The 21,558-nt window shown below is 45.8% G+C and overlaps 1 protein-coding gene across 1 annotated transcript; it reads right to left on the bottom strand.

Moving 5' to 3' along the window:
- Positions 1-10,957: 10,957 nt before the first annotated feature.
- Positions 10,958-14,011, bottom strand: LOC119372604 (uncharacterized). Its single transcript, XM_049420034.1, has 4 exons — positions 13,691-14,011; positions 12,218-12,559; positions 11,009-11,074; positions 10,958-10,977 (listed from the first exon to the last, which is right to left on the bottom strand). Exons 1-4 carry the CDS (start codon positions 13,920-13,922, stop codon positions 10,958-10,960), a joined length of 660 nt encoding a protein of 219 aa, XP_049275991.1. The 5' UTR covers positions 13,923-14,011.
- Positions 14,012-21,558: the final 7,547 nt, after the last annotated feature.

Here is a 21,558-nt window from a genome sequence, read left to right as displayed (position 1 = left end):
GGATCCCTGCGCATTCCTATGGTGGCTCCCGTATGTAGTGTAGAACGCGCTCGCCCCATGCGTAAATTCTGCGTCAATATTGGCTGACAGTCGTCAATGTCAACTGACAGCCAATTTTCTGCATACATATGCGGCACGCGTAGTGGCAGTTCCTGATTACTATAGGTGTGCTGCTGCTTTTGCGTGCGTAATGGGAACACTCGCACACGGTGCACTACTAATGACCCGGAAGGAATGAGTTACACCATTAGCGGCGTACTTGTGCTGACGATTTGTTTTGCGTAGGACACGTGTATAACGCATTGACGATCACATTGGTAAAGAAATTCGAGGTTTTGTTACAATAGTTTCGACATTTGTTTAATATCCCGCAGGGGAAAGCACAACGCAAATAATGCAAAATAATATTTAGAGAAGTAGATTCGTGCATGTTGAAGGAGGTAATCATGCTGGAAATCAATGAGAATCCCATTTTATAGGGATGTCAGACAGAATTATGGGTCTTGCTGTTCCTAAGAGAAATTCGCCTTCGTTTCAGTAATAATATCCCCTTTTCTTTATTCAAAAGTAAGATTACTCTGCAACAACGGGCCTTGTTTTTCTCCAAAGACTAGCACGCAGATCTATTGAAGAAGAAAGAAGTATTCTAAATACCATTTTAATTCCTTCGAATATATGGGCTTTTCATATTGCTCAATATTCTCTCTGACGGTATTGAACTAACGTCTGATTTCTGCATACGTACTAATGTTGGGAGTAAGCTTTTGAAAGAAAGAAAGAAAGAAAGAAAGAAAGAAAGAAAGAAAGAAAGAAAGAAAGAAAGAAAGAAAGAAAGAAAGAAAGAAAGAAAGAAAGAAAGAAAGAAAGAAAGAAAGAAAGAAAGAAAGAAGGCGAGTACCGGGAATGCAAAAAGAATTGAAAAAAGAAAAACATACTACGCAGACTAAATTTTCTAATCGGGGAGCTTTTTAAAGGGAGCCCAGCATGGAGAAAACAATGCAACGCTGTCGACGTCATGAAAGAATATTTCAAATCCAGGAGCCTTCTCTGCCGCAATAACCTGCTAGGCATACACGAGTGAAAAGAATCAAGATGTATCAAAAGAGCGCTTTGCGCATGACTTTGGCTCAATACATCGACTCAGAAAAAAAAAAGAAGGTGGCTTTCGCCTTCGAGTTGTCTTCGGCGATTGCATAAGGGTCTCTGTGAGTTTTCTTATATCGCTGTTCATTCACGACTACTTAGTTGCACTAAGAAACTGACTAACCTTGGCAACTCGTTCACCTCCGTGGTTCAGTGGTTACGGAGCTTGGCTGCTGCCCCGAAAGTAGAGGGTACGATCGCGACTGGGCTGTCGCATTTCGATGGAGGCGAAATACTAGAGGCTCGTGTACTGTGCGATGTCGGTGCACGTTAGAGGTCCCCAAATGGTCGAAATTTCCGGAGCCCTCCACAAAAACGTGCCTCATAATCGTATCGTTGTGTTCTTACGTAAAACGCCGGATATTAACCTTTGCAACCAGCTCCCTCGATTTTCTTCATGTATGTAAAAGTTTAGCCCGGAGTGCTTTGACAATGAATGGGATTCTCGACCTACGGAAAAAAAGTGCACACAATGAAACGCGTCAAATCAACAAGACTGTGCGATCTCGTTCAGTCTCGCCTATTGTACTCATTCTGTAGGTGACGTTTCGTGCTAGTATACCAGATTTCTTTTCCTTCTCATGGAGGTCCACAAGTCATATTGGTCTATTAAAAAAAATTCAAAGACCTTCTAAGAGAAAAATGGAGAAAACGGTAGATGTGAAAGAAATATGTCTGGAATGAAGGAGGAGTGAAAGAAGAAATAGACGGAAAGGCAGGGAAGCTATCAGGTCTTAGACCGGCTGGCTACACTGTGCTTGACTGATGGATGCGCGCCCTAATTTTCGTTCGTCTGTGGTGCGCCACTCTATGATAAAGTCACGCTTGTGCTACGCCGAACACCCATGTGTATGCATACTGCACCGCCACGTGAGCATATGTATTTGCGTATATATTTATTATCCGAGACGAAACGCGCATTGAGAGCGTAAGTAGATGAATTAAGAGCTCTTCCACTACTATGAAAATGGAAGCCCGCGAAACGGTGACGATAGTGGATCTCGTATAATGAATATTGCTGTAGTGATTTCATATTTTATCACTGTTCACTATATACTAAAAGAAAAGTAGACATACACTCAAAGATCGTGGTATTTCTCTTGCGCACGACTCATATTATCTCCCCTACGGCTGTCTCGAGATTAAATTCTGCAGTTCATAAGAAACCCCGTTGTTTCGAAACTAGAAAATTGGAGGGATGTTCCTTACTTATCCTAGTGGTCTTGTCCTTGAGGCCAGATAGTTCGCGTCTTTCTGCCACGTTGGCGAAATCATACACCTTTATGGTCACTTTTACGTCATGTCCTTTTTCTTTCGACGCAAGAACGTTGTATTAGTCGAGTTGACCAGTCCGCCGAAAATTGTTGTTCTACGCGTGTTTTGTCCGCGGACCATATGCATCTCCATTGTAACAGGAGCTCACTAATAAATCTCCACGTCATTCTAGAATACAGCAAGTAAAGACATGTGTCCGTACTCCCGCGAAGCCTAATGCTTCAGCACCTTTTTTTCAGGTTTATAAGAAGGAAAAAAATGCTTTGTTGTAGCTGAATTTCAACGGCACACCCACGCCTCATTTCTTTCTTCTGGGATCTGGGATGTCTTGATGTATGAGGGGGGGGGGGGTGCTATTAAAATTGCGTTTTCGGAACTCCGAAAAAAATAAAATCTGATGTCGCGATCAGAATGGGATCGGATATCTGTTCCTCAAAGTATAATTTACGATCCTACGAATCCTTCCGATATCACCGACACCCCCTTCTGATAACTCTAAAAAAACACTAATCTCCAGGAGCGTCATGCTTCTTACCGAGGCAGTAGGCTGAATTTTAAGTGAGTCCTCTTTTATTCTCGACGAAACTGGCGACCGGAGCCCGTCCAAAGGGTTTCATCAATTTTTCGGAGCTGAGCGCCGGCAAAGAATTCTGTACACACTGTTTGAATAATGGAGAAAAGTACTACGCATATATACACTTATTATACGGAAAGAACGCGAAAACAAAGAAAATCCCGTAGGGAATTGTACTTTCTGAGAAGGAGCGGATCTTTTACAATAGCCATGGCCGTGCTTGGCTTCAGTGCATCGAATTTTTCAAAAATCTTTCTCACAGTGTCCGTTTTCGATTTGTTCGTGTGCTTCTGTAGTGACTTAAAATTGCTGAAAGCTCCAAGTGAAGACACCTGACACCTGATTGTGCTCGCTATGTTGTACTTCTTGTGTATACTTCACCCCACATCCACACAAGCTCCCCAGCTTTGATTACAACAGCAGAGCCGCTGGTAACGCTTCTGTAATGCACTGGTCTCGGCAAGATATAACTCAATAAGCACTGGTATTTGGCTAGTTCATACAACTCCGTTATTTTAGAAACTTTCAGAGTAAGGTTATACTTTATCTACAACTCGGTAACGTGCGCGCCATTCTGATAAGAGGATGCTGAAGTGAAGAGGAGCGACCTTAGAATGGTTAGCGAGCCATTTATTTCGCTAAAAACCATATAGTTGCAGTTTTTAACATCTAATAATTATAATATCTCAATAGTATTATGCCATCTAATGATAACCATCTCTAAACATCAAGAGATTACTTTTTCTATTACGCGTTATCACGGTCACACTTCTGAAAATATGGTAGAGCTCACAATAACCACTTTGGGCAAGGCGTTGAAAAAGCGTCGCAATTGGAAATGACAGCTGAATACTTTTCATTGACGTTCATGTTGTTAACACTAAAACGAGCAAAATCGAGCAGAGAAGTCCGGAGAAGATTGCGTTCAATCCCTCATCTAAGAGATTTGATTACTGCTGCTATTGTCGGACAAAATTGTGCGCGATTAGATGTTACTGTGTATATAATGAAAAAAATAATAATTTAACGCAGCACTGAAGCACATTATACACAGAGTGAAGGTTAATATGGGGTAAACAATGTTGGTTTCAACTCAGGTTATTGATAGGGACGTATAAAATTTTAAATTACGCTTGTCAGACTACGACGACCAGACCCACTTTTCCAGATTCCTTCCCACAAGTTATATCCGTAAGTTAATCTACCCAAATTTCTGTGAGACATTACATGCCTGCTTCTAAAGCAACAAGGCTTATGAGAACATCGAGGGCTACTAAGTTTAGCTGCCCCTTCTTTTTCTTTACGGAACGCCAAGTAGGTATGCTTATCAGTGGCCGTGGTAATTCTCGTTTTAAAGGATTCCTTAGTGCTTCTTAAATGTACTCGTTCATCAATGTCGTTTCTGTTATCAGCATTGTACTCTTCCACAACGCTGCGCATGAAATTCTCTCAAACGACGCCCGTCCCTTGGGCTTCGTTACTACGAAGACCGAGGGGCCGGCCTCAATTTTCCGCCTTGCTGCCTATCAGTGTTCACTTTCTTCCTGTTATCTACGCTTGATGTCAGTTCTTATTATTTCATATTGATCCCACACATTTTCCGCTTTTTATGTCAGGTAAGTATAACACAGACGAAGCGTTGGAGCATGAGATAGTCTCAAGAGTCGAAGCTCTGTATGGAAAATGCCCGCTCCTCAATATACTATCGTTCCTAAATGTACTGAAGGGTGTGTTATTTCTGGTATTGCTGGAGGGAGATAAGAAAAGAACAAGGCAGAAAGGGTAACTAGAATCCCTTACTCTGTTACCTGATATATTATGACGACCTTCGAAACCAGATGCATTTAAAAAGTGATGCTTCGGCAGAAGCGACAGTGCGTAAGCGAAATACATTCAGTAGGCTTTTCCGCAGGATTGGCTTGCCTTTCAAAAGATAGCTACTTTGGCGGTTTGGGACCATTTAGCCGAGCGCGAGCATGCACGCACGGAAGACTTGTAAAATATAATGGTGTGATATACAGCGGTAGCAACTCGTGGAGTTTTGTTCAATTAAAAGGCGACGTCTACCGTCTCGAACGGATAAAACTGGATGGGCGGGGAAGCACTCTCGTTGGATTTTGGATATGTCCTCTTGCTGGCGACATTGGTCAGGCTAGTCCTTCCTGCTCAGCAAGCAAAATGATTTCTGCTTCTCCATCGCGCCTCCTAATTGGGAACCCTGCGTGTCCTGCCTGTACCCATGGCGACACTTCACGGTTCCCTGAAGACACTGCGGTACTTCTTTACACCGACCATCTCCGGTTCCTCTGGTCTAGAAAAACTAAAAGGAAAGTCGCATGGTCGCTCACACATTTCCCTAAGACGACTCGAAGGCGATTCTTCTTAGTTAATTTTATTGATCTTCTCCCCACACCCCCTCCCCTCCGAAAGCTGTTTGCGCCCAACGTCGTTTTGTACTGCCCCCGGGATCGGATACATTGAAGTTTTCTGCACCTCATGTAGTATTTTAGTGTCTCAGTAATCGGTCCAACTTTGACCAGGCGGCTACGTCACATGATGGCTTGACAAAGTTTGGCTACCTCTGACGTCATGATGGCGTCATAGGTTCAGATCATCATACGATGATGATTTTTTTAATCGCTCGTCTTGACGACATTGCTGCCGCTGACGCAGGCGTGAAAAAAAATTTTCACGGCTGCGGCGCGCTCTCAAAGTTCGCTTCATTTTATTAAAGTATGCCTGATAGAAAAATGTATATAAATTCTGTTTTTGTGTGTTAAGGTTCGAAACCACGCTTGCGCTACTACAGAGGTTCTGTTTAGCTGGCCTATTTAATAATGCCGAAATTTTTGTGTTTCACTGCCAGCTACGTACTTTCAAAAACAACGAAAATCTTCAAACTTCGCAATTTTTTCTTAAGCTGACTCGCACTCTCCCTAACCAATCTTAATACTAGTATGATTTTTCAAGGAGGTTTATTTTCGTACAAAAATGTTTAGACGTGAAATAAACTTGAACTTTTCCCGAAAAACATTTTGAAATCAGAGGAAATGTGTGATTTGTAGCATATATGACCATATATTGTTGTACTGACGCTTTCCAAGTAAAAATCCTCGTGATGCGGCGTTTGATAGAACGCTTCATTGCTCAGTAATGAACAAAGTCTAATCAAATTATTTTTTTTGTTAAGAAAGAAAGTAATTTTCGCATTTGACGCTCCGAACGGTCCCTGCATTTTTTTGTCGCAACTTCGCCGCAAAGCACGTGGTCGCTCTTGCAACTGACACTCGGTTCAGGCGGCGACAAGATGGGAGATGCATGTGAGCGGCTCGATAGTCTTGTCGCATTGATGTCCCGGTTATAGGTAATGAATTCGTGTTACAATGTGAGCTTGCTTGGCGGGCCCAATGGGAAGCATGGGCGCCAGAGAGCAGCTTAGGGAATCGTCATATTGTGCTACAGGGCCGTTTGCACAACTAGTAGGCCCATACCGAAAGAAATAACGCACATTGTATACAATTTTCTTTCTTTTGTGCACTCGTTGTGCAGACTGCCCTACGCGATCCGCCAGAACCTATCCATATGCAGCATCGCTCTAAAGTGAAGTTCCTCATTAACTTTGACCACCTGGCTTTGAACTTAAGTACATCGGTGTTTTTTTTTCTTTCATTTTGCCCTCATCAAAACGTAGCAGCCGTGGCTGGCCGGCAATCGAACCCGCGTCCTTCACCTTAATGGGACAACATACGAGCCACTACGTTACCATGACAGGTAACATAGTGAGATGTTACTGCTTGGCACCATTTTAGTTTTTCCTGTAAGACATGGCATTCGACTGAACAGCGTGTCCCGAGCTTCAATAGGAACATTTATTGTTGCTTCAGAAGTTTGCTACACTTACAGAAGCAATGCAGACTACAGGCACACACAGACAGCGACTCCGTGCTGCCATGCATTTCGAAAACAAATGTTCCGTCATGACAACAAAATTGAACGCTGCGAAATTCAAAACCGCTCATTTAAAATCTATAGCAGGGGTCTCAAACGCACCTCAGCTAGCGGGCCGCAGTGATGCCGGGCCAGTGAAGAAGGTTGCAGATGGGAGGAAGGGGGGGGGGGGGGAGGGAGAAGTGTTGCACAAAATGTCATCTAACGCTGGCATTTGAGACAACGCATTTCTCATATCTGACATATAGAACATTTCTGAAAGATATTTGGCGTCAGGATTCGAGAAATTGATCCCCAGAATGACTCGCATATGGACACCGATTCTGAAATATAGATTTGGTTCCATGGTTTGTGTTTCACCACATGGTGACCGCATGGGGTTCCTCACGAAAAAAAATGCTTGAGACCAGTCTCGTCTCTGTAGCTTAACCGAACAAAGCGTTGTTAATCGCAACAGGCGAGTCAATAATGCGAGTACCATTTGACAACGTTACAAACGTTTTATTCCTTCCAAAGCCGCGGGCCGCTAGCGAAACGGCCGTGGGCCCATGTGGCTCGCGTGTTTGAGACCCTTGATCTATAGCGATGGGGCTTCTAACACTCGTGCGAAAATGCAGTAAACTTAATGGTTGAGACAAGAGGAGACAAGGCTTTATCCTTAGTAAAACTGCAGCTTACTCTGGAATTACCATTCGAAGCCGGAATTGTTGGTGAATGCGAGTTGATCGTGGTCGTGGCAGTACTACTCCATCTATAGCAATGAAGTGGCACTTGTTGCTTGGCTAGTTGATCCATACTATGCAAGGAGGCTATCAAATTACGGTGACTTAGAGCAAAAAATTGGCCGCGTATCTGCGTGCTTCGCTGCAAATGTCGTCTAAAGACGATAGAAAAGGCGCTGCGTGAGATATGGACGCCTTCTGGCAATACGTCGGGAAACATGAGTGCTGTGTTGCGGGCTGGTAGTCCCGGCGCAGCAGCAGGCAAAGACCGGCGGTGACCAACGCGACCGGCGGGGACGCCAGCCAGCCCGAACACGTGGTTTGGCGCGAAGCGCCGAAGCAGAAGAAGCGTCCGCACTCAACGAGTACTCTCCCCACACTCTTTTATTTACACGTCGCCTGGGTAAAACAGGAATGCCAGAGCGGCGCCCCATGGCATTCGTACAGTGCAATACTGAACCGAAACCGAAACACAGCAATGAGCTCGTGCAGAGGGCAAGAAGGAAGGCAAGTTTCAGCGCAGTCGCATTTTCAGCGCAGCTTAAGAAACTAGGGTAACTAGAATTACGTATCTATGTATTTTCTATTAAACGAAGACAACACCTAATACTTACATAGTGTTGTTGCGCCTCAGATATGCGTAATGTTTGCTTTTTGATCAACAATGTACAAAGTATGAACCTAGTCAGCCGTTCAAGATGGCTGGCCCTTGGGCAAGTGGTTCAACTTTGGCCGGGTGGCTGAATTGAGTGACGTGCCGACAAACAGAAAGACAGACCGAAATTTCTGCGTTTAAGTTCCCCAAGAAAGACTATCGTCTTTAAAAAAGAGGAAGGTTCAATGCGTGAGTGAGGTAGATGAGCGCAAGAAGTTAACTGTGTCCTTATTTACCTCAGCAGGGCTGAAATTTGGGCTTATTGGTACATTATCGTCCAATAAAATAGCGTTTGTTGAGTAAGTACACAAGACACAAGCGCTTGTCGAAACACGACACTGGCGCCTGTGTCCTCTGCCTTCTTTTTGTGTCCTTGTTTAAGCGTCTCTGTTTCTTCAACTATGTTGCTTACTTCTATCGTAATTCTTTATTTAGCTTTTTTTTCTTTCGCGCTCAGTGGCAAAAAGTGTGTACCAACTTTCAAAGACAATTATGCTATTTTAGCACAGTTCTTTTTGTCCAACCTAACATCCTAGTCAGTAGCAAACTGTAGTTTAATGCACCGTCAACCTGCAGATATCAAACATTCATCACATAGGATTTAATTCAACCTGAAGGCAACGAAATTATCGGAACATCCATAAAAACACAAACACCACAGTGATATAAGACGACGCAGTTTAACACACCATAGCAACAGCAACGTGAAGTATCACATCTCCGTCCTGCGCAGGAGGGAAAACATTGGGTAGGCACACAGATGGATTTACTCTTATGTTACCAATAACCTCAGAGAGCGAAGTATTCTGTGCAAAACAATTCAAGGGACCGACAACTGGTCCGAACGTTTGTTTACATCCAGGTGGGAACGAAAGTACCGTGAATTGTAGTGACAGAGTCAAGCATGCGTTTCGCAATTTAGGTAGGAATATAATTTTAAGTTGCCTCTAAATGTCACAAAAATCCGGGATGTCGCTCTGCCTAGCTCAAGATCCTTGACGCCGCACTATGGAGTCACTCCGTTTTCTATACGTAGTCTGATGCTTCTATGCGAGCCATAATTAGTGCTCAATATTAGAGTATGTATATTAATATCCCTCCCCGCTCTATTCTGCGCTGCTTTCCAAGTGAAAGGAATTAACGCGGAGAAGTGGCGCTGCCATCGCGGCAACTAGTGGAACATGTCGAGCCGCAGCGCATGTGCAGGAAACCGCAGCGCAAAAACACAAACCGCTGTCGCGCTCACCTCGCACTGTTTGCAGCATGTTTTGTGTGTATACTACTTCATAGTCGCCGCAGATCGAAAAATTCTGATTACGGATATTTCACGGCGTTTTTCGAGTTACCATTTCGTGACTAGTCAGTCTGATCGGTAAGCTTTCCATTGCGCTAAGGAAAACGGTTACCGTAAATGTTGGTTGTCGGTCCCTTTAAGTGCGAATTGCGCAGACGGTCTCGATATAGCGATGTTTCAACACACACGACACGCTTGGCGAGGAATCGAAGACGCGAATACAGCGAATGCGGCACACCGACGAGGTCGCTAATAGAAACGCGCACTGCACGAGTCCGGGGTGTCAGCTGCACGAAGCGTCCGAAGCGAGGTACCCCTTGTGTTCGGCGTGCTTTAGAGCTGCCGCGGCGTTCAGAAGCCGCGACCTCCTCCGGTGGTACTTGAACCACAGCGCCGCTCCGACAGCCGCCGCTAAGCCTAACGTGGCCGCCGCGACGAGGCAGACAATGACGAGGATCGTGGTGTCCTTGGGCGGAAACGTGGCAGTGTTCTCTTCTGATGCTATATCTGCGAAAAAAAAATAAGGAAATTGAGGCGTGTTGGTGAGCTCACGTCACCAAAGACAATGTTTGAAGCACGCAACTCTTAAGTGTGGTGATAGAGGCATGGAAGTATACAACAGAAGTCACTTCGAAAGATCCCAGATCATGATAAACATTTGGGCCGCAAGTTTTAGCTTCGCTTGTTCATCATTTGTACGGAGTACATGGACGGCGATATTTACCGCGAAGCAATCTTAGTCTACCCTGTGCCGTAGTCGTAGTGGCAGTAATAGTAGCAGCAGTAGCAGTTGTGGTATGGCTCACGCAAGTCACGTGACCAGATGGGGAGTGAATAAAGATATGAATAAAACGAAATAAACTTCCTTGGCGAGGCGGGGTTTGAGCTCGGGCTTTCACGGTCCGAAGGCAAGTGCCATAACCACAGGGCTACACACACACAAGCTCGCAGAATCAGGTGTAAGTGCGCGCATTGCAAATCTAGCGGCTGATTTATGCCACCACGTTATCTCGCTAGCCAATCGCATTCACTCGCCCGCTTACAGCTTCGCTATTCAACGGCTTTTGCGGCGTGGAACTGACTGATTTTTTTTCTTGTTAAATCGAAGCACATACCCCCGCGTTCCCTGAGGGTCTGAGCCGGCACCAGGGTCCGGACGTAAGCGGCGAACGCGTTCGCTTCTGTATCCAGCCTCGCCAGCACCAGGTAGTCCGTTGCCGGTTTGAGACCGGTCAGGAAGAGCGGGTCCCTGCCGGTCTCGGTGGTGGTGACCCAGAATCCTCGCACTGACCGGTTTCCCGCCGTCGCGTCGAACAGATCGAAGCGTATTCGGGTATTGGCCACTTTCACTCCGCGGCCCTCGCCCCTCCAGGCGCGACCACGTCGACGCGAAGAACACGTGATCGAGAAGGAAGTGTCTGTGTAGTTCCCGACAGTGCAGTCCAGGCTGGATGCTCGCTCACCTGTAACACATGGTGAACGTCTTAACAATTTTGTCGTTGTTAACTTAGGTTAGCCTTCTGCGTGTTATTTTTCGAATGTCTCAATGAATGCAACAGACAATGAGGCTAAGGAAAGTATAAGCAACATGGCTTGTATGTTTTAACTGAATGATTTAATTATGACATAAATGAAAAGGAACCAAAATACTAATTTTTGGGGTTCTACATCCCATAACCACGATATGATTATGAGGGACACCGTAGTGGCAGGCCCTTGAAATTTTGACCATCTAGTGTTCTTTAACGTTCACCCAAGTCGAAGTACACGCGCCTCAAGCTTTTCGCATCCATCGAAATGCGGCCACCACGGCTGAGATTCGATTCCACGACCTTCGGGTCAGCAGTCGAGCACCATAACCACTAGAACACCGTGTCGGGTCAGGAGAGGAAATACAAGTGGATGAAGAGAGAGAGAGAGAGAGAAATAGATGAAAAGGAAGAGGCAGGGAGGTTAACCTGGTGCGAGCGACCGGTTTGCTACCCTGCACAGGGGTGGGGATATAGGGGTCGGAAAGAGGACAGAGCAAGTGGATGAAAAATCGGCTTGCAGCAGGTAGGGACCCAACCTACTACTTCAGATAACGCGTAGCTCATTTGGTAGAGTTATCCGAAGGCTGTAAGTTCAGTCCTTCCCTGCGGGAAGTGATTTTCGCTCAACTTTAGTTCGTTTACATTTATGTGATAATTACTGTACTAGGATTAAAACATACATGTCACATATGCCTTCTTTAGCTTCATCGACTGTTGGATTAATTAGGGTGTGTCTAACAAAAAGAAGCGAGCACTCGATCAATCTCCCCTCTTTCGTTTTCAAGTCTCTTGTAATTTTTATCACGTAAAATGCTGAATGGTTTTTACAACAAATGTGAAGTGTATGTGTACAAGAAAATGTAATTCTCTAAAGGGAACATTTACTTTCAAATCTTAATCCTTGGTCATTCCACTCACCACTCACATTCTCAAAACCTTTACTATATAATTACACCTGTGCATTGAATAGCACTGTAGATAGCGTCTTCTTGCCTGAGACAGTGTTGCTTGATTGGGAAGGTACTCAAGTGTCTACAAAATCAGGAATTGACTTCAAAATCTGATAATTCTTACGCCGCAACTGGAACCGGTGTCTACAAGGCTCTCGCTGCGTGCCCACGGCGTTCCTCGCCCAGCAGAGCAGCTTGCCGTGAAACAAGTGCGCGTCGACCAGAACTTCCAGCTGATTCGACCTCCTGAGTTCCGGAAGTTCTTCTCCTGAGTAGACGTCCTGGATTCCAATGCTAGTGCCCTCTGTCCGCGTCACGTGACGCCTATTGCCGGCGTCGTCCTCGGCAATCCAAAAGAAGTGCAACCCTTCGCCGGGATCAGCGCTCACGTCGCAGGTCACGTTCAGTTGCTCGTTGGGACTCGCCGTCAGGACCCTGTCTCGATGGACGCCGCAACGTGGCGCGTCTGTAACAAGCAGGATGCCGGATTTAGATGAGTTAGGTACTTCCTTATCGTGCACTGTAAAACAGCGCAAAAAGACGAAGACACGAGATGGAGGACCACACCGGACAGGCGATGCATCCTGTGTGGTCTGTCCCGTGTGGTCCCCCATCTCATGTCTTCGTCTTTTTGCGCTGTTTTACAATGAAGTTAAACCAACTAGCCCAATTTTGCACACTGTTCCTTATACTCCTGTATTTAACACGAAGTAAATGTTAAAAGGACTAAGACAGGCAGAGACAAGTGGAACCTTTGCCCTAACGTTTATTAAGGCGAGAGCCTTACGCCTCCTTAAGAAAAGTGGCCGTCAGTGTCGGCGCCGTCAGAGTCTACAAGAGTGATGCGAAAAATCGTCATCACCAATGCTGATGTTGGGTTTTGTTGGCGTGACATAACAGTGAAGCACTTGAAGGACAGGAACCCAAGAACACAACACGAGCGTTCGTGTTGTGTTCTTCCTGTGTCCCTGTCCTTCAAGCGTTTCACTGTTATATCTTCACGTGATGACGTCACGTGACGCCACTGATCGACAAAATTTGTGACGTCATCATGACATCACGCAATGTGAAATCACGTGATGATGCCATTCCGGGACGTCGTCGCTTTGTCAAAGCTGGGCCGATCACGGAAGTAGTGCGAAACCAGGTGGCGTTGAGGAAGCCTCAAGGATCGGAGGCATTGTATGCTTTCTGCGAATCACCTGGTTTTGCACTGCCTCCGCGATTGGTCCACCTTTGTCCAAGGGAAGATGTCATGTGAGGGCGTCATCTTGTGACGTCACGGTACGTGACATCGTAGTGTCGTCCTCAAGAGGTCGCACATTTCGGCGATCTGGGACGTCGTGATGACGTCATATGCTGAGGTCGTTGTGGGATGATTTTTGCGTCACTCTTGTTCATTCTTTCTTTCAATATTTTATTCTTTGTTTCTTTCTGCACAAGAACAGACAATGGAGCAAAGGCAAGAGGCTTAGATTTACTGCTACTGCCGACGACGGTCTAATTTCTCGTTTGAATAGGCATCTAAGGCTTTCGCCTTAAAAGCCCTGGGTATACAGTGTTTCGTCACATTTGAACCTGAAGACAATGCATTCACGTCTGACACGGAGCTCCAGCGGAACGCTCTCCACGCTCTCGCCGTCAGCGGTGTTGGCCGTGCAAGTGTAACGTCCGGACTGGTCGGCGGTCACCCCTCGGATTACCAGGTAGCGAGACGTGACCAAGGCATCGGACAAACCACCGTCGCCAGCGAGTCCCTTCATTCGCGTTCCCTCATGACGCCAGATGACCTCGATGACCTTGGAAGCAGTGAGCACCGAGCACTCCATGTAGACGTCCGCACCTTCGACGATGTGGCTGGAGTTGAGGCCTACGCCGAGGCGGATGTTAACCTCCGTTTTGTCTGCAAGATGATGTTTTGGGGGCAATTGGAATACGCAATGGAAAGTGTATCACTCGAAAATGTCTCGTTACGAAAATCTATGCGGATTTTAACGTTAGTGTTTAATGTTGATAAACTCCACATTGGACTAAGAATGACGCTGTAACGGGTGATCAAACTCCTTGGATCTGATACTAGGGTTGGAACTTAAGTGACAACAAACAGCAGAATTTCGAAAAGCACCGAACACAGGACCAATGTACATGGGAGCAATATACACATGTTCAATGCACGCAGGTTCTCTGCACGCCGGAGCAAGGAAACGCAGGGCGAACCAAACAGGGTAGATGCACACAGGAGCAAGGAAACACTAGGGCAGAACAAAATGCATTATTATTTAGGTTCAAGCATCTCACAAAGCATGCTTTTTTTTTCAAGCGTCATCGAAGTAGGTACTGCGTTCAGGATTCAGGATATTGAGTTCGCTGCTGCGTTTCAGGCCTCCTCGACCTCATGCCCTTGACTTACGCGACATGTCCACCTTGAGGAAGCGGCTCAGCACCCCTCTGCTTTCGGGTAGATTTCCGTTGATTGCCCGGCACTCCAAGAGCCGTCCCGACTGCGCCGATGCCGGAAGCAGGAGCATGCTGGTGGTCACGTTGCCCGCGGACACGCTGCGACTGAAAGATGGGTCTATTGCAATTCCGTCCAGGAACCACGTAACGTTTGCCGCCGGCCGGCTTCCAGTGGCTTCGCACTCGAAGCTCTTCGACTTCGAGAATGGAGACGGCGAGCCAAGCGATATCGTAGCCGTAGCCTCGCGGCCCTTGGCTTCGCGGTCGGACAGTGCCAGACCTGGGCCAAATGTGGTAGCGATGGTGACATTCTTGGCTGGTGGCGAGTACTGCGTAGCTGCGCTGGACGATTCCACCGAGCCTGGAGTGTTGTCAGTCTGATGAGAAGGCCAGCTCCAGATGGTTACATCCGTTGGAGCCACTGGGACGAAGAGAAGAAGAAAAAGTTGTCGCGGCTGTGAACGTCTCTCGGAAAACTACCCCTTAAATCCAGCGTAAAATCAAGGACAGAAGAAAAGTCGAGGCTCACGAAAAGGGTTCAACTTAAATTAAGGGCGACGCAGCCAACCGTGGAAAGAAAAATGACAGGTGTGACTTAAGAGACAAGAAGAGAGCAGAGTGGGTCAGGGAACACACAGGCTGATGATGACGATCAAATCAAGTGTTTTTTAACGATCATCATTAATATCATCATGCTTGTTCTACTGCAGGCCGAGCGCCTCCCCCAATCCCCCGCAATTTACCCTATAGGAAGGAGAGCAAGCAGTCGACATCTACGTCATTGACTCTGGAAAGAGTGTCCTTAGATGCACTGATTGAAATTCCGCGGAAATCAAGGGGAAGCTTAAGGTATAAAGTGGCGCAAAATCAAGAAGCAAGGAATATCGCTGTAGCCTATTTTTCCACAAGGACTCTTGTCGAAGTTCTTGTCTCTTGACCAATGTCTCTTGACAGTGAAAATAAGTACATCGTCAAAAGAATTTGCACAACACACAGGTCGACATGTTTCTGACATTAATAAGTAAGTGTCACGTTGAAGTAGACCGCTAACTGGTGCTGCGAACATGGCAGTAAATACCTGAGAGTTGCAATCTTTGTAGGAAAAGTAAAAAATGGAAAACAACTCGAATAGCAAGCACGCCTGACGACCGATCACTCGGGAATCGTTCATGTAACATTTACAAAGCGCGCAAGCCTGGACGGGAGAGCATCATTTATTGATCTGCGGGGAATGCGGGCTTCTTTCGTTTTCTGGAAAGGGTCTGTCATTTCTGAGATAGCGTCGTGGCGTCCTTCTTTGTGATCTTCCTCAATGATTTAAGGTCGTCAACAGCGACAGCTACATCCCATCCATGCAGCATGCTGCAGCTTTCATGCGGTATTACATATCACGTACCCCGAAACCATCCAAATAAGAGCGTGAACGGAGCAGTATGGGATACCTGCGGATATGGAAACACAGGTGTCGGGCAGAGATAAAATATGCGTTTTGCTAGGAAAATTGAGAGTAAGACCCGGTTTCCTACGATATGCACAATATGCAAGAAAAAAAAAAGCGTGCGTGTTACTCTTTCCGGCCAGTCCCGACTTGCCACGTATTTGACTTTCTTAAAATGTATATGTTAACTCTCTCTTGTGTATCGCGAGTCTCCGAAGAGAGCATGACAATCTCCTGAGCGAGTTCACCTACCTCTTTCAAGAGAGTTATATGCGTGTCAAGTCGGTACTCGCAGAAAATGACTCTTTTTTTCCGTGTTGAAAAAAAGCTCTGACGTTGTCATCATTCAGCATCCGTGGGAATGATGGGTAAAGTACATTGACACATATATACTCCCTTGTTCTGATCACAGGCGTCTTATTGGACCCTCCTCGGCAGCTTAGCAAGTAAGATCTCGCGTTGTTAATTTGGTGGACACGTTTACGATTTTTGGTCACGGCGGCCGAGTTTGGATGGGGACGAAATGCAAGAATACCTTTGTACATGTATTTAGATGCACGCACAAAACTCCAGGTGGTCAAAATTATTCCAGAGGAGCCCCCCCCCCCCTTCCCGCCCTGCGGCGTGCTTCATAATCACATCGTGGATTTTTTACGCAAAACAACAGAAATCATTAATATGCTACAATTTACAAGGACGTACAATGGCGCACTCTAACAAAAAAAGTATATGTTACTATTTTCGACGAGTCCCCTAAGCTCCCCCCCCCCCCCCCACCCTGCTATGGACCTGCCTCTAGTATCATATTTGCAGTAATGCCTTTGACGTAAAGTACAGCAAGCAAACCCCAACGTCCGAGACGACAAAGCTATGTTCATTGGCTGCGCATGGGCATGCTCCTCTCGTTCAAGGTTGTCCTGGCTGCGCTATTCAGAGGTAGCAACTTTATTTTATCGCTTCCTAGTATAGCGTGACGCAATAATCTGTGCCGTTAGCTTCGCCTCAAGTGCTTTATGTAAGCACCAACGCTGGACGTGATGAGAACACGGAACCTTCCGATGAACGTGCCAGGCACGGGGATTCGTTGAAGGTCTAGTAACTGGGATGCTGTATTTTGATTGGTCCCGCTCAAGTGGTACTAAGACTCGTATTGGACACTGGCCAAGGTGTCGGTGGGACCGATTATACGGACTCTGCCGCGTCGCAAAGGATAGAGTGGATTGGGCCAGAGATTGTCTGGTTTTAGGCTTCTGCGCTTTGTGGTTCGCAGCATGGCTCCGATTAGAAGTTGTCGAGCAGAAACTATTTACAGTCATGGCGTAAGAATGAAAATTAACTCCGGGGCAATTATAATTCTCCTTACTTAAAGGCCTGTAAAGAGAAAAAAATGTGACAGATCAGCCACTCTGTGTAACTGAATGAACGCCGTTGCATTTTATAAAGAAGTGCAAATTCTGGCCACTGAGCAAAGAAAATTCCGGTCTATGACCTTGTACTTTATACGAAAAATTGCAGACATTAGGAGAGCGTTTAAACAAAATGAGTTTAATAATTACGAATCCCTAACTCTGCGCAAAGAAGTGATATCGCAGAACCAGCGATCGCAAGAGCACCGATGATATCGCCCATATTTAAACTCCAGTTTTCCATCTGTAAACTTCACCCGGAGAGAGCATCTACAGTGACAAAACATTTATTTGATTCTAGCTTACGTCAAAGTGTTCAGATGTTTAGCGAAGGTTTCGCAAAAAGCCACGTAATGTCAGGCAAAATTCGAGTGGTGCAGAACGCGTCATCATTGTTCGCTTCAGACGTCTTAATTAGCACGTTTCTTTCGCAAAAAATTGACATCACCTTTTTGTGTCGTCCACTTAGAGCTGCGAACCTGACACGGGAGCTTTCTTCACGTTTTGGCATATTCGAGATAGTGCTGACAAGCAAAGAAAAAAATTCATTACATATTATAGCTCCCGTAAATGAGCACATCATAACTGAATTCCATATTTGATGAAAGGCGAGATCTCGCTTTATATGGCGATAGAGAGAGATGCATTTGAGAAAAAGTCAGGAAACTTAACTGGAAGAGAATCGTTGACGGCTGGGCTAGTTGTTTCTCGTGAATACCGTGAAACATTGTACTGGCGAACAAAGACAGGGGTAAGGTAGGAAGAGGCACAAAACGCTACGGTACGAAGTGACGTACTGGCGTGCGTCACTTCGTATCCTGTTCATGTCCTTGTTCGCCAGTACAATGTTAGGAAGAGAAGCTTTTAGTTTGCTACCCTACATGTCGAATACTCACGGTATAAGTCGAGGAGCACTGTAGCGACTCCCGGTAGCGAGACGTTGCTAGTCGCTAGGCAGGTTGCGTTAGAGTGTAGATCACGACGAGTCAGTGGACCCAGAGTGACGAGGTTCTTCCAGCCGCCGTCGGAGGTCGCTACTGTTCCGCGCGCCGACCTCATTTGAGTGCCGTTGTGGTACCACGTGAGTGTCACATCGTGGTCGCCTGAAAAAATCACGTGATGTTGTGATCACACTCGGCTATTCTTCCTATAGACGTAAACGATCTTCGTAATATCTTGCGGCAGAAAGGAGGGTGTGTCTTGAATACGTCGTGATATACAGAACATCACGGCAACGGCGGCGGCGAAGTGGTTAATCCTGCAAAGTACTTCCCGCACGTTTCAATGAGGTGGACACCAGTTTGGGAGTTCGCAATCTGGTTTATGTCTCTTACAATTGATCGCTATAAAATGCTTGACCAGTGTTTGAAAAATCCAAGCCACTATTTGTGGCTTCTGACTGCGTGTTATGCTTCGATGTGAACACAACATTAGTATTCAAGATCTCTGTGAAGATGACGTTTAACTCATATTACCAAAGAAATGTTACTGTGTTTGTCGACACCATGATTACATGTCGTATAACAAGAATTTCCCTCGTGAAGTAAAATAAGCGGTCTAGTTTTGCCCACCTAAATACCAATGAAGTGTAAAACGTAGATGCGGTCGACCCTGTACATTCGAGCACTTTCTATGTGCAGCAAAGCACACACGACACGATGAATCGCGAGAGGGTGAATATCAATTATATGTTGAACTGGACTAGTGAAGTTGGATATGACAATCATCCTGTCCATAGTAGTCGCAGAAGTATAGACTTTAGATCACGCCGGCGAATAACTCAAAACATGAGAACTTGTAGTGTGAAAATTAGCATTGCTTATGGATACATACACGTTTCTATATCGCAGGTCAGCCGTACGGTGTCGCCTTCAGCGTAGGGGCCGGCTGTCTCCTTCAATGTGGCGCCCCTGGCGTCCTTGATGCTGGGAGGGCACGCCTGTGCTGTTGAGGGGTACAAGCCACGAAGCCCATAGCAAGTGAGTAATCCTAAGATGTGTCAGATCTCTCGTTAATGATGTTACTCCGTCTTACAGGGCACATAGTGCTAGTTTTTCTTTTTTTTTTTTTTGCAGCTGCCCAAAAACACTGCTGTAACGTAGTAGGAAACTTACAACTATAAAAGTATTTGCGTCACTGAAGCAGACAGGTTCTCTTGTCGGAACGTTTTGCTTCGGCGACATTTTCCTCTTGAATGATTTCTCACAGCGTGAGTGCTTTTGTTGTTAGAAAAAAGTGCCCTGTCGACGTGACTAAAGGAAACTCCTTGAAGCTGAGTCGATCGTTTCAAATATATCTTTGTTAAAATTACTCCGCTCAGTGAGTTATGATCGTGCGTCTTGCTAAAATTCAAGAGATTACAGGATGGGGAATTTCCAGAATTCCGGCGAATAAAGGCGCGCTTGTCAGGCGTTAGACCTTAGCCTTGCCAGTTTTACTTTCGAGCACAACGTTAAAGAAAGGCGTATTCACACAATTAATAAAGCTTACGGGGTTTGGCTGCTGACCCGAAGGTCGCGAGTTCGATCTCGGCGGCGGCGGTCACATCTTAGATGGAGGAGAAGATGCTAGAGGCCTGTGTAGTTAGCTTTAGGTGCTCGGTAAAGAATCCCAGATGATGATGATGATGATGATGATGATGATGATGATGATGCAAACTTTATTGGGGTCCAGAGAAGACGCAGGGGAGACCCCGCGCCACCCGGCTAGTCCCACGTAGGGACCGCCAAGCCGAGCTTGGCGGCCCGTTCGCGGGCACTCTGGAAGGCCAGGGTTTGGTCATGGAGTTCTGGGCTGCGCAAGAGCGCTGCCCACCTGTCCTCGCTGAAGGCGGAGCCGATGGCTTCACATTTCCATAACACATGGTTCAGTGTTGCTAATAGTATGCCAGTGCGGAAGAATCCCAGATGGTCGAAATTTCTGGAGCCCTCCACTACGGCATCGGTCATAATCATATCATAATTTTGGCACGTAATACATCATGCAATTTTTCTAGTAATGCGCAGAAAAATATTACTATTAACATAAACTTTTGCAGCAGCAGCAGTAGTAATAGTGGTAGTAGTAGTCGTCGGATTAGTAATAATAGGGATATTTCTGCACTATCTTCAACAAGAAAAAAGATGAGCGGCCAATATTTGTATCTTTGCGGTGGCAATTATGTTGATGTAACATGCACACACGGACAACCAACGTTATGGGGCCAAGCATGCTTTAAATGACGGAAAGCATTGATTCCGGATCATTAGCAGTTCACAATACGCGACCATTCTCATTATGAACACACTAGCAAATAGGAAGAGTTGTCACGCTTCCAGAACAGATTAGATGTATACCTTGCTAAGGATAATAACAGCGAATCTGCTTAGCATATCGTTCCTTGTCCGGCGAACCAAAAAACTATCATCATCATAAACGGGTATGTGCCACAGAATTTTTGCTCTAAAAATGAAGCAGGCAAGAGTTAGCCTAACAAATAGCTGCGAAGCGACGGCGGCCCCGAAGCGATGGAAGGCCTACGCCAACGACGACGTGCCCGTGGATGTATGAAAGGTGCGAACGCTTGCTTAGAGCGCGAGAGATGAAAAAAAGGACAAGAAATTCTATTAACGTAACATACTTTACGAGCAGTTTAACATTCTATGCTCGATCCTTTCAACGTCTAAAAAGCAGCCGGCGCCTTCTTTGCTCGTCAACATCTTCTTATATCACATCAATAAAAAAAGTTGCTCAAGATGAATTAAATGCAGCTACAAAGAAGCAACGAACAACCGAAGAGATGGAAATATCGGTATGTGAACAATTTCTCACAGACAACCGAAATGATGTCTATTAAAAAATGCACCGTTCTTGAAACGTCAACAACTGCCCCACTTTGGCTCGGGAAATAAGTTGTCTCAGTCGCTTCAATGCCGGGCTCGCTGTCTGCTTCTATGTGTTTTTGTATTGCCACAGCAAACAGGCACATACCGTGTTGCACGTTTTATAGAAGCGCAGCCGAAGCCAGAACGATAAGTTTTCCTTTGACAGCTTCGATTACTCTGCCGCACAGCAGGTGTTTTAAGCGAAGCAGCCCGCTACAGCAGATACAGGGTGTTGTAATGTGCCCGTCACTCGCTTTCGATTCTTCCATTATTTACCATTGGGAGCTGTCACTAGCTGTCC

This window comes from Rhipicephalus sanguineus, chromosome 10, assembly GCF_013339695.2.
Source record: "Rhipicephalus sanguineus isolate Rsan-2018 chromosome 10, BIME_Rsan_1.4, whole genome shotgun sequence".
NCBI lineage: Eukaryota > Metazoa > Arthropoda > Arachnida > Ixodida > Ixodidae > Rhipicephalus > Rhipicephalus sanguineus.
Note: the sequence above shows the minus strand (reverse complement) of the source record. Positions and strands in the feature narration are given on the sequence as shown.